General features: G+C 44.3%; 1 protein-coding gene and 1 long non-coding RNA gene across 2 annotated transcripts in view; one reads left to right on the plus strand and one right to left on the minus strand.

Annotated features, from left to right (window-relative positions):
- Positions 1-3,196, minus strand: part of LOC138569915 (uncharacterized) — a 152,337-nt gene extending 149,141 nt beyond the window's left edge. The window contains exon 1 of the long non-coding RNA XR_011303354.1: positions 2,853-3,196. This is a non-coding gene — a long non-coding RNA (uncharacterized lncRNA). The remainder of the gene's footprint in view (positions 1-2,852) is intronic.
- The window catches only part of CUBN (cubilin), a 1,794,835-nt gene that overhangs the window by 1,318,866 nt on the left and 460,657 nt on the right, over positions 1-15,312 (plus strand). Inside the window, exon 46 of the mRNA XM_069648353.1 lies at positions 422-631. Coding sequence (XP_069504454.1) covers positions 422-631 — 210 coding nt within the window. The remainder of the gene's footprint in view (positions 1-421; positions 632-15,312) is intronic.

Here is a 15,312-nt window from a genome sequence, read left to right on the forward strand (position 1 = left end):
TTACAGATGCACTGTTGGTTTGTTTTCCTTCACCTCTCCATCCGAGGACATGCAGTTGTGGTTTCATTTCATTTCTCAGGGTGCCTGAAGGAGCTCATAGCTGGCCGCATAAAATGACTTACTGGGTCGGCCACGCTCTATTCAACCCCTTTGTCCCTCAGTTCCTGCACATCCCCTTCCTCATACCCAGGCAGGGCTCAGGAACCCTGCAGGTGAGTGGCATCAGAAGGGCTCTTATTTCCAGTGGCGGGCTAGTCCTGGTCAGGGAAGAGCGCTGATAAATGGAGCACCTAGATACTCTGAAAGCTTGCATTATTTAATTGCCATGCAAAGGCTTGGTGTGAAGCTTGTGCAGAATGATCATTATCTCTACTTAAGGTGGTAGTAGCCATGTGGTGATTGGGTGTTTTTACCTTTTCAGCAACCTGCGGTGGAACCTTGACAGGACGCAGTGGCATCATCCAGAGCCCTGGGTTCCCCACTAGTAACTATCCCAACAGCTTCCTCTGTGAATGGTACCTCCATGGGCCCACGGGGCATTATCTCTCTATATCCTTTGAAACTCTGGACCTGCAGAACTCTACGGGCTGTGTTAGCGACTATGTGGAGATTCGTGAATATAATGGTTCAGGTAAGTACTTGATTTTGTCATACAACATGCAATGCTAAGTCTGTCTCACTCTTTCTTGTTACTAACAGGATCATTTGAACTAAGAATGTGCCAATTGTCTAATTAAGTGCATGAACCACAAATAAAAAATATTTTATTGTGCACATTAGTCACAAAATTCACTGATGCTTACCATTATGTGGGCAAAATGGGTGCCTTTGGTGGACAAATTACACAAGAAAAGTACTTAGGAGGAGCCTGATCAGGGACAGTATGCCCACAGGAAAATGTCATGTGGGTTTAAATCACATTGACACCGACTATCATTGGCCCATGACTGCTATGGTAGTATAGTGCAGACCTCCTTCTCTTCTGTTCCTCCTCGCAGAGGAGAAACCCTTCTCCTATCCTGCATCACATCAGCTACCCCTGAAAACTACAGACACATACAAACACACTTTCACAAAAACAAGCGCATGCATACATGCAGACACCCACACAGTCAAACACACAAATATTCGACGTTCAAAAGAGTTAATGGTACTACCTATAAAAAGGTGTAAAAATCATACAGTGGAGTGGCAACATTAAGAAACAAATACTCTTTAAAAATGTGACACAATGTAAAGTCTACAAACGTTGCCAATTTCAAGGTTAAGGTACAAACACTCAGTCCAAACCAACTATTTATTTAATACAAGCAAAGTCCATCACATTGCAAATATAACCTTAACTCACCACACAAAACTACTTCACAACACTCACTTTTAATAATAGGTTGCTCGTACCCATACTATAGTTAGGGTCTCGTGAAGTGGGCGGACCTACTGTGCATTGGCAGTGCGTAGACAATGCGCAAAGACGCTTTTGTGTATTCAAAGTCTAAATGTTGCAGGGCTGTGTGTATGGAGGTTGGCGTGTGTGGGCATGAATGGAGAGTTTTTGTGGATTGTGTGTTTATATATGGTAATCCTGTGCATGGTTAATTATCGTAGACAGTCTGTGGGTATTGACGTTGCATATCGTGACATGTTCAGTACTTACTCCGACCTTGTCAAGAGGAGTTGGGACCCCCTCTCAGCCTGGGGTGAGAAGCCTAACAGGGGTCAATCAAGTGTCCGTCCTACCGGCGGAGGGGGGAGGGGGGTGATGCCAGTAAAGAGGGCCCTGGATTCTGCCCCCCCCACAGTGCCAACTTGTTCATATGCAGATCACATTTCTCCCTTTTTGAGTTCTACAGCAACAACCAAAGTGAATGGACAGCACCCCACGCAATGACAGTTGGGGAGAAAGTGACAGAGAAGAAAGCACCAGAATGCCTACACACCTCCATCAAGCCCTACACAATGCACAGTGTAACACTGATACAAGTTGGAGAACAAGAAAGCGAGGTGTCAGAGCCAAAGCCTCGCAGCAAACCACTGCCGTGCTACGCATGGTAGAGGAATTGATAAGACTATCTGTAGAGTACTTTATGAGGTTTCCTCGCTTGCCAAAAAACATAGGGCTAGACTCACATTGAGATCATTTTCTGAAAGCAAAAAAGGGCTTAGTGCTGCGCTATGCGCACAATTCTCTACCTTATTTACATTGAATTGCTATGCAATTGCCCAGAGTAGACTTACCAGGTGACCTGAAACATGATGTGTTTATTACATGGGTAAAATCAGCTTGCAATAATTTGGCTTAGATCACAGTGTTTTGGTGCATTTTACTTTTTACCACAAACAGTAAAAAGAATACACCCTTTTAGCTTTGAATATCTCTGTGCATTACAACGAATAAATAGAGCACACACAAAACAGACCACCACTGACCCAATTCTTTCACATATTTTTATAAGCAATTGAAATTCTCTGCTCAACATACAGTGTTTGTGAAAAACAAATTAACACACATAATGTAATAAACTCGGCATAACATTCTCAATGATACAAGAATGAAAGCGCAAGACGCTATCTCTCATTCTTTACTTGAGTGATGCAAATATACTTCATAGCTAGTGCCCACCCCACGATAAAGTCCTTTGCTCTGTAGCAGACTTCACTTATACTTTACTGTCTGGCTGGCAAGGCACTGTTATCTGTAACCTTGAACATTGTTAGCTACTTTGCAGGATTGTAATCTTTCAGTTTGCATGTGTAATTGCTGTGCTCACCTCAGAAGCTTATCTCTAACTCCACAATATTCTATTGCATAGAAACATGATGTAATGTCCTCGCTTGGTTACCGATATGCTTACCAAGTTGCCTGAGGGATCTTGCTTGCAGAGCCAGCGAAGGAAAGGCTCTGTGCCTTCGGTCTCAGCACGGCTTCGAATTTCCCCCTTTTCTCCCTCCTTTTCTCTTCTGCAGGAAATAACTCTTTACCACAGTCAGTCCTGTCTGTCTGCCTCCTCTTTCTGCAGCCAAAAGCCAAAACACCCTTTTTCATTCTGTGTCTTCTTTTTAAAGCCTCCTTTTCCACCTTCCCCCTTCATGTATCTTCCGCTACACAAAGTGTACGTTCTGCCTGCTCCTGGCTGTGATATCAGATGTCAATCAGCAACTTCCTCTGGAGAGCCAAACCTCCTGGAAACTTCCAAACTGCTACCACTTGTTTCAAACCTGTCATCTCGGAGCAGAGTTTGGTTCAAGGGGCATTTTGTGAGGAAACAACATGTAACATTTTGTATTCTGGCTTCCTGCGCTAACTGTTCAACACAATGGGTCATTTTGAACAACATTGACTTTTCAAATTCCTCAGCTCACGTCCCCTATCGCAAAATCAGTTTTTATTCTTGCATTTATTTTGTGAGCAGCACTTTAGAGCCTGTGTCTTTAGTCCCATTTACATCCCAGTTTGCACGCTAAGTTTGCACCCTGATTTGCACAAAGTGCTATGGGTCAGCTGTACCATTCTAAACACGAATTGTATTAGTGGGTTACGGGTTAAAATTAGTAATTGGTAGATTCATAATTGTTAAAGTTAGATGTTAGCCCCTACCCTCTCTGAAAGCTTGCACCACTCTGGCAGGGTAAATCCCAGTTACCCCTCGATTCTGGATTGTATGAATTCTCAATGCTATCTCACACCAGTGTCTCACATATCCATTATCACCTCACTTCTGCAGGAGTCTATGTTATGATTCCTGGCCTGGTTGTAATTTGCACCATCTGAAAATGTGCACCACCTAAATCTCCTAAACACCCTAGAACACCAGGGACTGGATTAAGCGCCACAACAGCTCCCCAAAGAGGAACCTACCTTCAGAAAAGCTGGACTGTGATTCCTCAACTCAAACATGGTCACTTTACAGCAGGGGGTTCTGGGGGGGCGGGGTGGCACCGTTACTGTTACATGCCAGCCCTACTCAAATAAAGGTGGCAGGTCTAAGACTTGGTTTTGAAAATGCATGTAATTTGGAATCTCCTGGGCAGGGAAGAAAGTTCCAAATTAGCCAGGGGCAGAGAGCCAACCAGGGATTAAGGAGAGTGTTAAAAGAAACCCCAGAAAGAGGTATGTGTTGGGGTTTTCAGGTGAGGTTAGTGGAGGAGGAGGTGGCAGACCAACAGACCAGCAGGAAGAGGGATGAAGCAGAAGAGTATGGAGGAAATTTCTGGAGCAGGTGAGGTATTGGTTAGTAAGTGCAAGTGGTGCTGCAGTGTGTATGTGCATTAACGGGTAGAGAGTGTGAATGGAGAGGACGTGTGGTGAGTGAATTGGAAGAGTTTGTGGGAAACGAAAGAATGGTATCTGAGTATGGGGTGGGATGGAGTGGTAGTAGTAGTGTACAGGACTCAGTAGTAGTGAGTAGGAGGGAGTAATAGTGTGTAGGAGGAAGTAATAGATTGCTGGAGGATGTAGTAGTCTGAAGGACTGGAGGAGGGAAAAGGGGTGTGGCCGAGAGAGCATTAGAGTGAAGGAGGGAGAGGTGTAGTGGAGGAGGGAGTAGTAATGTGGAGGACATTTAATAGTGTTGGGCAAAGAGTGTTAACATCAAAGGGTGGAGGCAAGATTTATAAGTAATGAGAGATATTGGAGGGATAGAAAAGGAAGATGCTTGGATTCGAAAGAGTGGAAGCTGGTGGAGGTGAAAGGAGGACAGTTCTGAGAGAAGAACATCAGGTAGTGAAAGGGAAAGGAATACTTGTGTGTGATAGAAAGGAGACCGTGTGGAATAAAGTGTCTTTAGGACACAATCCAATTCGCCTTTAGAATTCTAATCTCTGGATAGTGTAGGGACAGCCTAAGACGTGCATGAGTGATTTTAGATAGAGAAGGCATCTTCACCTTAGATCTTCACTTTCAGCATTAGACAGAACCTAGACAGCAAGAGTTAATAATCAACATCGACTAACCTGATGGTTTGGGATGCCTGGGTTAGCAAGGAGGTACTTTTCTAGATAGGAGAGTGAAGGACGGCCATAGAAACCATTGAAATCATAATACAAACCCTTGAACCATCTGTGGGACTTGGAGTGGTTCTTGAGCCATCTGTGACAAATGGTGTCATCGTGGATCCCATAGACCCTGTTAGGTAGATGTTCATGTGTATGTGAAATTCCCTTCACATGTGAGTCCCCCAATACTTTTTGCTAGACTTGTGAATTCATTGTCAGGTCTGACTGAACGGGAACCTTTTTCCACACTCACTCATTCTTTTACCCTATCTTCAAGACTCTTTTTATTACCTTTTTCTTGGAGACATGCTTTCCTCCAGGTTTTATGGCATCTGACTTTGAGTTTTGCAGCACACAGCACTCTCAGTGCACTGTTGCTGGCAGCCCTTTGGGCTTCCCTTTTTATTTTCTATTATTTTGTTTGTGGGGACACATGTTCCCAAGGACATGGTGATATTTAGTTTCTGTCCTATCTTTTCTTTTGTGAGATCAGCACACCCCACCCCACCTTATGTGGAGTGCTGAGGGGTTTCACTTTATCCTCTTTCTTACTGCTCCTGTAGCTTTTTGGGTAAAGTGACAACCTAATCTGAATGGCCGGTGGCAGTGGTTTTATCCTAGTACTTTTGTGCAATATTTACTCCCAGGCTGCACTCACAGCAGTGGTAATGCACAAAAGGGTCACCATTGACCACAAATGATGACAGTGTTGTTTTTTTTGCCAAATCAAGATGGCTTGTCCTTCCTTGGTCCTTCTTCTACTGTGCAGGGCAGGGGAGGTCCTGGTTTGACTTTAGCCTTCAGCAGGATCCCTTTGTGAATCTCGCCAAGCGACGTGCATCTGTGAGGGAGGGAAACAGGGGAGGACTCTGAAACTCTGCCATTCATTGTCTTCTGCTGTGCCTATCTGAAACCAGTTCCAACTGGGAGGCTGGCTGTCTTGAAATGACAACCACAACCCAAAATCTGAATGGTGCATGGGTGCTGATTGGCTGGGTTCCTGCATAAGAGGCATGGATCCAGAGACTGAAGACTAGCTGACCACTGGAAATAAAGAAATGATGAGGGCAAGAGGAGAAATGTCCACAGCCGCTTCCAGATGACCGAACATGCCTTCGGAGTAATCATTGCTGTCCAGCCCCCCCTTCCAAGCATCAGTAGAGCCCTAAAAAGGTTGACTCTCTCCTTAGACTAGTGGGCCCAATCAGCCTCAAGACAACCTGCATTTTGAGCCATCCCATGATGAACTGTGACCTTCATCGTCTGCAAACCGCCAATACCATGGGAACTGTGGCCATTGTGTATTGCATCACCTTCCAAAGATCGAATCCTCCTGAAACTTTGGTGGACCTCCAGAGGCAAGATTCCACTCCTTGAAGTCCCTTCACTAAAGTGCTGGACCGAGACAGCGAGACAAATCGACCGGATGGTAATCGTTCTTCACTGGTGCTTTGAAAATGGTGCCAAAATCACAGGGCCATGAAGAATCCTTTGCATGGTACTTCTTCACTCGATTGCTGCTGCAAGATCCATTCCAGTGTCCCTTCTTTCATCTGGCTGAACAAGAATCCAGTGACCGGGTCTGCTGCTGCTGAATCTTGGGGGCATCATGCTCCATCCTCTTTTTCATGTCTAAGGTACTATGAGATACTTGGTAGCACTTACCTAAAGTTGCTTTGCGTCTCCTGTTTTGCTGGAGTGCTGATTTGTTTGTTTGGGAGTTCGATCATCCAGGTTCGCCCAGGTCTAATGCCTGTGTGCCTTCAGGGAGCCTTTCCTGAGATCCCCTGAATCCTTTCCCCAGCAAAACGTGTTACTTACTTGCAACTGAAGACTTCCTCTGGAACTTTTTGGACTTTCTACAGCTTGTGCCTAGCTTGTTTGACCCACAAATCCAACCCTGAGTCTCTCATAACTTTATAGGGTTGGACTACTAAAGCCTAACACCTCTGTGAAGTTGTTACAAGCATTTACCTGCTTTATGTTGGTTTTGTTTAATTTATTCTCCCCTGAAATAGATATTCTGAAAGTTATTACAAAAGTGATTTACTTACTGAAAAGATGTCCTTTGTTGTTCAAAGTTACTTATTGTGTATTAAAGTACTAATCTTTCTGAAGAATCACCTTTACCTTAGTGTATGTATAAAAAAAGGAACTCTAAGTTCGTTGTACCTCCCTGCAGCCCTTCCTCCCTCCAAAGACAAGCCTGCCTGCTCAACCATTGCTACCAACAGAACCTGTGTGATTCAGGCCTATAAGAAGAGTTGGAGACCTGTGTCCCAAGTATGAGTCTTCTAAAGTCCTACCTAAGGTGGATTTTTGTAAAATTCCCTAACAGACACCGATACAGAGGTCGCCCAAGGCCATTCAGAATGCTAAGGGGAGTGAGACTGACTAACATGTTCCAAATCTCAACAAGATTATTTGAGGGAGAAGCGGGCATGATTTATATAGAGACAAACCATCCCTTCCAGAGGTTGAGCCATGGTTCAGAACGGTTTATGAGTGGAGATACCGGTGGGAACATATGGAAGAGTGGCTCCAAAATGCATGCTGGGCCAAATGTATTCCCTGGTGGTTGGAGCAGGAGTTGTTAGCCGAGATGACCAAGGAGAGGTAAAAAACTGTTGAAACTCTGGAACACCGCTTACATTTGTGAAACCTGATCAGCGAAGAGCACAGCTAATATGTATACAAAATCTTGGTCCCAGGGATAGGTGAGATAGAGATATTGGAACCCCCTGAAAAAGCAGAAGTGGGGTTCAGTGAAATGACAGAAGAACACAAAGAATGGGTCCAGTCTGAAAGCAAGCACAGTGAGCAGATCCACTTTGAGAACATGCTCAAAAGAACATGGTATCAGAAGCTGAGAGCTGAGATCTGAAAACACCACACTTTATAGACGAAGGGGGGCTCTTGTACTGAGTCAACATTAAACCCAGAGGAGACAGCACATTTGCCATCAGTTATTGTTGCCAAATCAGTTCCAGAATGCTGTATTGGAATTAGCACACTCCAATCTGACAGTGAGACATCTTGGACTGGAGAAAAAAACAGAAGACTTTGCTCAGTCAGTTCTACCGCCATGGGCATATGCTAGAACTAAACAGATGTGTGCCTGCTGTCAAATCTGTCAGAAGACCTCTCTTGATGATGGACCTTGAGCACCATTACAGCCTTAGCAATCATACAGGTTCCCCTCTTCAGGATTGGCATGGACATAGTTGGCCCCCTGGAGCCATCAAAATCAGGGGATCAATATAGTTCTATTCCCTGTTAATCGCTGAATATGGAACCTGATATCCTGAAGCAACACCAGCAAAGCTATCCTGGAGGTCCTCACACCTTTCTTCATGAGAATGGGTTTTTCCAGTTGAGATTCTATTAGACCAGGGGAGCAGTTTCATGTCAAAACTGATTCATGAGATGAAGGCATTGATGAACATCAAAACCCTCTGAAATGCATCATTAAGAAGCTGCTCTCTGAAGATGGGTGGAATTGGGATGATCTAGTCCCCTGGGCTCATTTTGCAGTTCAGAAAACACCACAGTCATCCACCTGGTTCTTACCATTCAAGTCGATGTACTGCAGAAATCTACAGGATGTACTAGACATTAAGGGGGAAGAATAGGATTGACTTCCCAGCAGACAAACAAGTGACCATCCAAGAATATAGCAGAAGGTGCTATATTTGATGAAAAACGATCTGCAAGATGGCCAAAGCAGGCACGAAAAGTTAAACATCAAGGATGCCAAGCTACACACTTTTTAAGTGGGAGACCACTTAAGGGTCTTACTATCTACCACACAGAGAAAATTACTAGAGAAGTGGCACGGACCCAATGTCATCACATAAGTGATTTTCTCGCTAACCTACACATTTCTGCAATCCGACTGGAGGAATCCATCCCCAATGTATTACATAAAAAAAGTTCAATTGCTGGAAAGAAAACAGCAACCCACAACTGCTACAAATATATCTCAACAACACCAGGGATACACCTTTGCCCATTGATATAGGTGGGTTAACCATGCTGGTGGGTCTGAACATTGTACTGCTTACTACTCCACCACAATCAAGGCAGCCTCGAATAAGAGCAAAGCCCTCTTTAAAGTAGTAGAGCATTGACAAAACTCTGACACGACTCCGAATTGACAGAAACTCATGAAAAATGTTGGAGAATCAACAACTTTTTATTGAAATAATAGGCAAAAATTCGACAGATCGTCAAATCCACCTCACACTGCATAATACCCCCTGCACTCCAGCTTGCACACTGCCCCTGTGGACCGTATTCTGTAACCTCTCTCCCACAGACATCCCAAAAACAAGTGTGTCTCTCAGGCCTACTTCCTACACTGACAACATCATCCCAACCTCCATCATTAATCAATTGATGACCCTGGCACTCAACACACTCATCAGCATCTTTAATGCCTCCCACACAGAAGGGTCATCCCCCAGGAACCCCCAGGACTGGTCTCATATGACATCTTTTGAAGAAAAAAAACCTAGACCTAGATGAACTGGCCAACTACTGGCCACTATGAGCATCCTGTTTGTTGTCAAAATCTTGGAAAAAGTCATCACTACACAACTACTCACCAAAATTTTACAACTACGCCTCCTCCATGACCATCAGTTGAGGTTCCGCCCCAAGTATAGTGTCAAAGAGCCACCATCCAGGTGGTAGATAGTGCCCTCCAAATTGTGCATAAGTGTGACTCATGCCTCCCCATCCTCCTTGACCTCTCATCTACATTCGACACCATTGAACACGCATCCTCTTTGCCCTCCTTGCGAACAGAATGGGATTCTCTGGCACTGTCTTCAATTTGTTTACCTCCTACCTCTCAGGCAGACACCAGGCCATCCTGATGAACACATTGCATTCTACCTGATTCCCAGTCTCTTGCGTAGTCCTCCAAGGCTTCATCCTCTCACCAATCATTTTTAATGTTCACATGGAGCCTCTGGCACACTGTACCCATCCATCAATAAGAGAACAATATTCAGATATTACACGAGAGTAAAAAGCCCATATCAATTCAGTCACCTCTGCGATTACGTAGCCATCATCCAGTCCTCGATGTTGACTGCCCACCCCAAACTTAACCCCCACAAAACCGAAGTCATCCACATAGGAACCCCACTAAAAAACAAATTGAACAACTGTTGCACAGTGATATGCGCCTTGGAACATTTGTTATGCAACTCTTGCCTTTCAGAAGCACATAGCCAAAAGGGCTCAAATGGCCTGCCTCCAAATTGACACCCTTCTCAAAATCAAACCATTCATCCGACTTCTGAGGTGTAGTACATGCCCTTCTAGTCTCACACATTGAAGTGGGAAATGCGCTCCTCATGGGGCTCCCAGGCCCTCCCTCGACTCCCCTAAAGGCAGTCCATCATGCTGCAGCATGTCTTAATACGTGTGTGCATACATTTGACTGAATTACTCCAGTCCTACGCAAACTATATTGACTTCCTCTGCAGGCCAGGATACTGTTCAAGACTTCAGATAACATATACAAAGCAGTCATGAGTAGCACACCAGCATACGTGTATAGTGTCACATGCTTCTCACACAGTAAATCGACCAACATGCCTGAATCACAAATAGACCGCAAAGAGAGGAACGGTAAACAATTATTTTCCTGTCACACACTCACCATTTGCAACTCGATCCTGGCATCAATTTCTCCAATTTAGCAAATTTCTCAAAACTTGGCTATTTGAACAAAACCTGGCCAAGGACTAATCCCAATGGACATGCAGACCGACACACAGACCGTAACTCACAGTACTGTGCTACTGTTAAAATATGCCATCCCATGGCTGGCTTCCCACACCCTGAACAGTGCTTTGCTGCTCTCGAGCTAGTTCCATGCTTTAAACATAAAATAAAAAAATAAAATAAACATCAAATGGTAGCCCAGTGAATTGAAGGTTACACTGAGGTATTCTCCACAAAGCCTAGGCATGTGCAGGGAATGGTCCGTAAGATACATACTCACGCTGTCAGGTGTCTTGACCCACATTTGAATTATTATGCTACAACATATGGTGCTGTGGGCTTAGAAAATCCAAGATGGCCGAAAAGCCCACATTTGCGCCAGAATCCAGGAAACCGTGCAGTCTTTGCACACACCAAAATGGTCGCCTGACCCGCCACCCACCAGTGCGAGCGTGATGGGCCAGAAGCGCCATGAGTGAAACGTGGTTCCAAAGGAAAGACAGCAGTGCCTGTTACTCCAAAAAGCGCTTTGAAATCACATTTGTTTCTCTGAAATGCAAGCTCAAAATGCCTATTTCAAACATTGCAAGATATTCAAAAATCTTACTGAACACCAGCAGACGTCTGGTAGAATGAAGTCTTGTGTGCATACCAAATCTGGAAAGATGAAGAGCCTAAAATAATGTTCATAACAAAACTGGCTGAGCTGTGGATGTCAGCAGCTTAAGTGAAATGGGACTTAAAGCCACTAAAATCGAAATGTTTAAAATAAATGAGTGACCTACTTTTGAGTGACACATAGGTTGCAACTGTTTAAATGTCATAGTTTTGAACTTAGAATCAGCGTTCTAGCTGCATGTGTCAAAATTGTAAATTTGATTTGAATGAAGAAAAATGGGAACAAAAGTGACCTTTGGCTGAAGCCTGGCTTAAGGAGATTGAATTCTGCCCAGCAACTAACCCCAACAGGTGTTGAAACTTTCCCAGCAACTGTATTCACAGGCCGGGCCTTCCTCCTGCTGCCTCACCAAAAGTAGATCACACCTCTCTGATTGAATCAGGGGAGGAGTACCTGGGACTGCAGTGAAACAGAACAATGAACTTCCCTTTGCTTCAAGCCATTGCTAAATCAGGAGGTCGTAAATGGCTTTCTCTCGGAAGGAAATGGGAGGGGCACTGCCTCTGTGAGCCAGCTGAGCTTGGAGGAAGTGGACAAACCAGAAATTCCCTCATGTGCTTTGGGAAACCACACCCCTCTGGGCCAGAGCATGATTTGAGAAAGATGGATAATTCATAGTACATAATTGTCAAAAAACTGTGATTTTTCTGTGCACATTTTAAGAGGTGTTAGGACTCTGTGGTATGTTCTGGGGGGTAGTAGCGGAAAATAGGGTATTACTCCAAATGTATGTAGGTTAAAAATCTGACACTTCATCATCTGATGCCCATATTCCTTGCGCACATTTGTGTACATTCTGGAAAAGATTAGAGGTTGTGTTCTGGATGAAAAGGGCATAATTCTGTCAGAAGTGAACACAACATCTTACAAAGACAGGGATCGGATGGTTTGGCGCTACAGAAAATATGTTAACTGGACATATACTATTAGAAAAATTGTACATAGATAAATATGCATTCAAGTCCGAAATAGATTTGTGTGCAAAGTGACAAAGGGAGTGTTCTTTCTGTATGCCATAAAAATGATGTCTCATGACACGGGATGACTCACAGTTCAGTTCCCCAGTCAGGCGACAGAGAATCCTATAGCCTATCAGGATCCTCAGAGGGTTGGGCATAGAAAGTCAGCCTTCCTACCCATTTTCAAAATATATAAAAAGAGCCACTGAGATCCAAGGAGGGACACTCACTTTCCACTTCAAACTGATTTCTTGCGAAGCGCTTTGCCAGAAGACTCCAGAACCAGAACTTAGAATCCAGACTTCAGAACTTGCAGCAGAGAGGCCTAGTCCAAAAGCTGAATCCTTCTCAGCAGGCCTCAGAATCCAGCCACCTAACAAAACTATTCAACAGCCGAGCTGTGCTGTTCGCTTCTGGCTAGAACTTTTGCCGGAACCAGAGACCCAGACCAGAGCGTGGTGCCAGTACCAGACCCGGAAAGCAGTGCTGTATCCAAACCGCAGACCAGACGCAGACCAGACCGCTGTGCATTGCCAAGAACTTTTGCCAGAACCAGAGATCCAGACCAGCAGAGCAGAGAGAACCACAGCTAAACCTGTAGACCAAATCTGTGACGAGGCCCATTCCTTCCAAAATTAGGAGTGAGTATCCAGCCAGAGCTGTGCAAAACCAATCTCTTTGTTTAAAATAATCAAATTCAAACCATTTCAACCTATTTAGAACTGCATAGAAACCGTGTGTCGCGAATTGCAATTTGACTCAACTTCTTCACCTGTCAAAAATAGCTGTCTTTTACTTCCATTGCTGAAATTCGTTTCAACCTGATAATCCCTCATGAATCATTGCTAGTGTTGACCTGAACTAATTCAAAGTAGCTGTCACCCACCCTGAATCTCTTATAGGGAATTAAAATCATTTTTAGCATAATTTCACTTCATTGCAAATCACATTAAAAGTATTTCTGCATGTTTTAAAAGCATACCGGTTGCTCCAAGCTTGCTAGGGGGGAACTCAAATTTGTATTGCATTTGATTATATTACTGAAAATTGTGTGCTCCCCTTCCATCTCTTTATATTGCATCGGGGGGGGGGGTGAATTGCCACAAGGGGAAAAGTGATCATATTATCTCTTGTTGAAGCCATATCAATGTATTTCTGTGCTGCAGTCTTTCCATCTTTGCTTTTCCTTGAACCTATATAAAGTATTCTCAATTACCTTATCCTTTCTACACCAACTCCTAAGTGATAAAAAAAAGTATGCTAGTGTAATATTATCCATTGTTGATCACTGTCATATTCATAAGTGTGCTATCAAATATTAATTTATTTATAAAAGTGTGATATATATATATATATATATCTTGTTTAATTTTTCAGTAAATCTTTTAATTTGCTAAACAAACCTATTTCTTGGCTCAGTGAGGTCAGGGGGATTCTAAGAGAGGGGCGTTATACAAGGGTTTATCATCCAGATCTATGAACTTGTCATAAAAATATATAAATAAGGGATTCCCTTGGGCATCCCAGACTAGGCATTGGCTTAGTTGGAGTGCTGAATTGAAGTCACTTAACAGCCCAAGACGGTTAATTAATCTCAAGTCTTACAGTTTACCCAACGCCAGGGAATAGATATTTGAAGGATTTGGCTGTCAGTGAAATGTTGTACAGTGAATGGTCCTCACCTGTCATCCTCATCTGAAAGCCTTATGACACCTTGCAATTTTGTGTTGACTTCTGGCTCCTGGGACGAATCATTGGATTATGTCACTTCTCCCCAGGAGGGAGACCTTCCCTAGGCTAGGGTAGTACGGCAGCTAACCAATCATCCCTCTAGTGGTGGTAACATGCAATAGGACCTTCCAGTGGAGGATTCTCCTGTTATTGGTGGAGATGTTAATTCTGTGGATCCCTTCCCTGACCCCCTTCCCCTGAAAACCCAAGCTACCCACCACAGTCTTATAACATTCTTCATAGTGACAACATGTTATATTGTAACCATAGACTACTCAAGTACTAAGATGAGGAAGCCCAGAGGAGGCATGAAGATCAATCCCTTTACAGTGATAAAGGATTCTGATAGTCCACCGGGGAGGAACTGGCAATATTGTATACAAAGAGACAATGGACTTAACAAAGTGTCAGGTCCAGCTGGGAACAGCAGCAAGAGTGGAGCAGAATGCTTGCAGGAGTTACAAACTCTGAGGACAGACTGAAGAATGGAGGACGCCGACTCCAGGCTGAGAGAGTCCTGAGGTTGTCTAGCAGGAGCAGACCCGACTACTATAAGACCAGAGAGGAGTAACAATTGCGTGACTTTGACAAGGTGGGCCATTCGGTCCAACAACTGCGCTGACACCATGCAGGGATGACGACCGCAGAGCCATCGCGGAAACAGCAGAAACAGAACAGAGAAACCAGAGCAGCCGCTAACACAGACCTCAGTCCCAGGAAGAACCAGTGACATGCCACAGACCAGAAGAAGGTAAAGGGACGTACGGGAGACCCGGTGGGAATACGGGGGTAGCAGAGCAAAGGGCTGCTAGTGAAACAAATGGTAACCTGTGCATTGAGTGTAATCTTCCTTTGCCCAGTGGCAGCGACAAGGCTACTGATGAAAGAGACTGTAACTGGTGCATCAGGAGTAATCTCCCTCGCCGCAGTGGCAGAGATAGGTCTACTGGTATATTAAACTGTGAACTGAGCATTGGGAGTAATGCCGAGATAAGGCTGCTGGTGAAATAAACTGTGATCTGTGCACCAGGAGTAATCTCCCTTGGACCAGTGGCAGAGACAAGGCTCCAGGTGAAAGAGACTGTGTATTGGGAGTAACCTCCCTCGGCCCTGTGCATTGGGAGTAACCGCCCTTGGCCCAGTGGCAGAGACAAGGCTACTAGTGAAAGAAACGGCAATCTCTGCATCGGGAGTAATCTCCCTCAGCCCAGT

Source organism: Ambystoma mexicanum, chromosome 2q (genome assembly GCF_040938575.1).
Source record: "Ambystoma mexicanum isolate Mex_15411 chromosome 2q, UKY_AmexF1_1, whole genome shotgun sequence".
Classification (NCBI taxonomy): Eukaryota; Metazoa; Chordata; class Amphibia; order Caudata; family Ambystomatidae; genus Ambystoma; species Ambystoma mexicanum.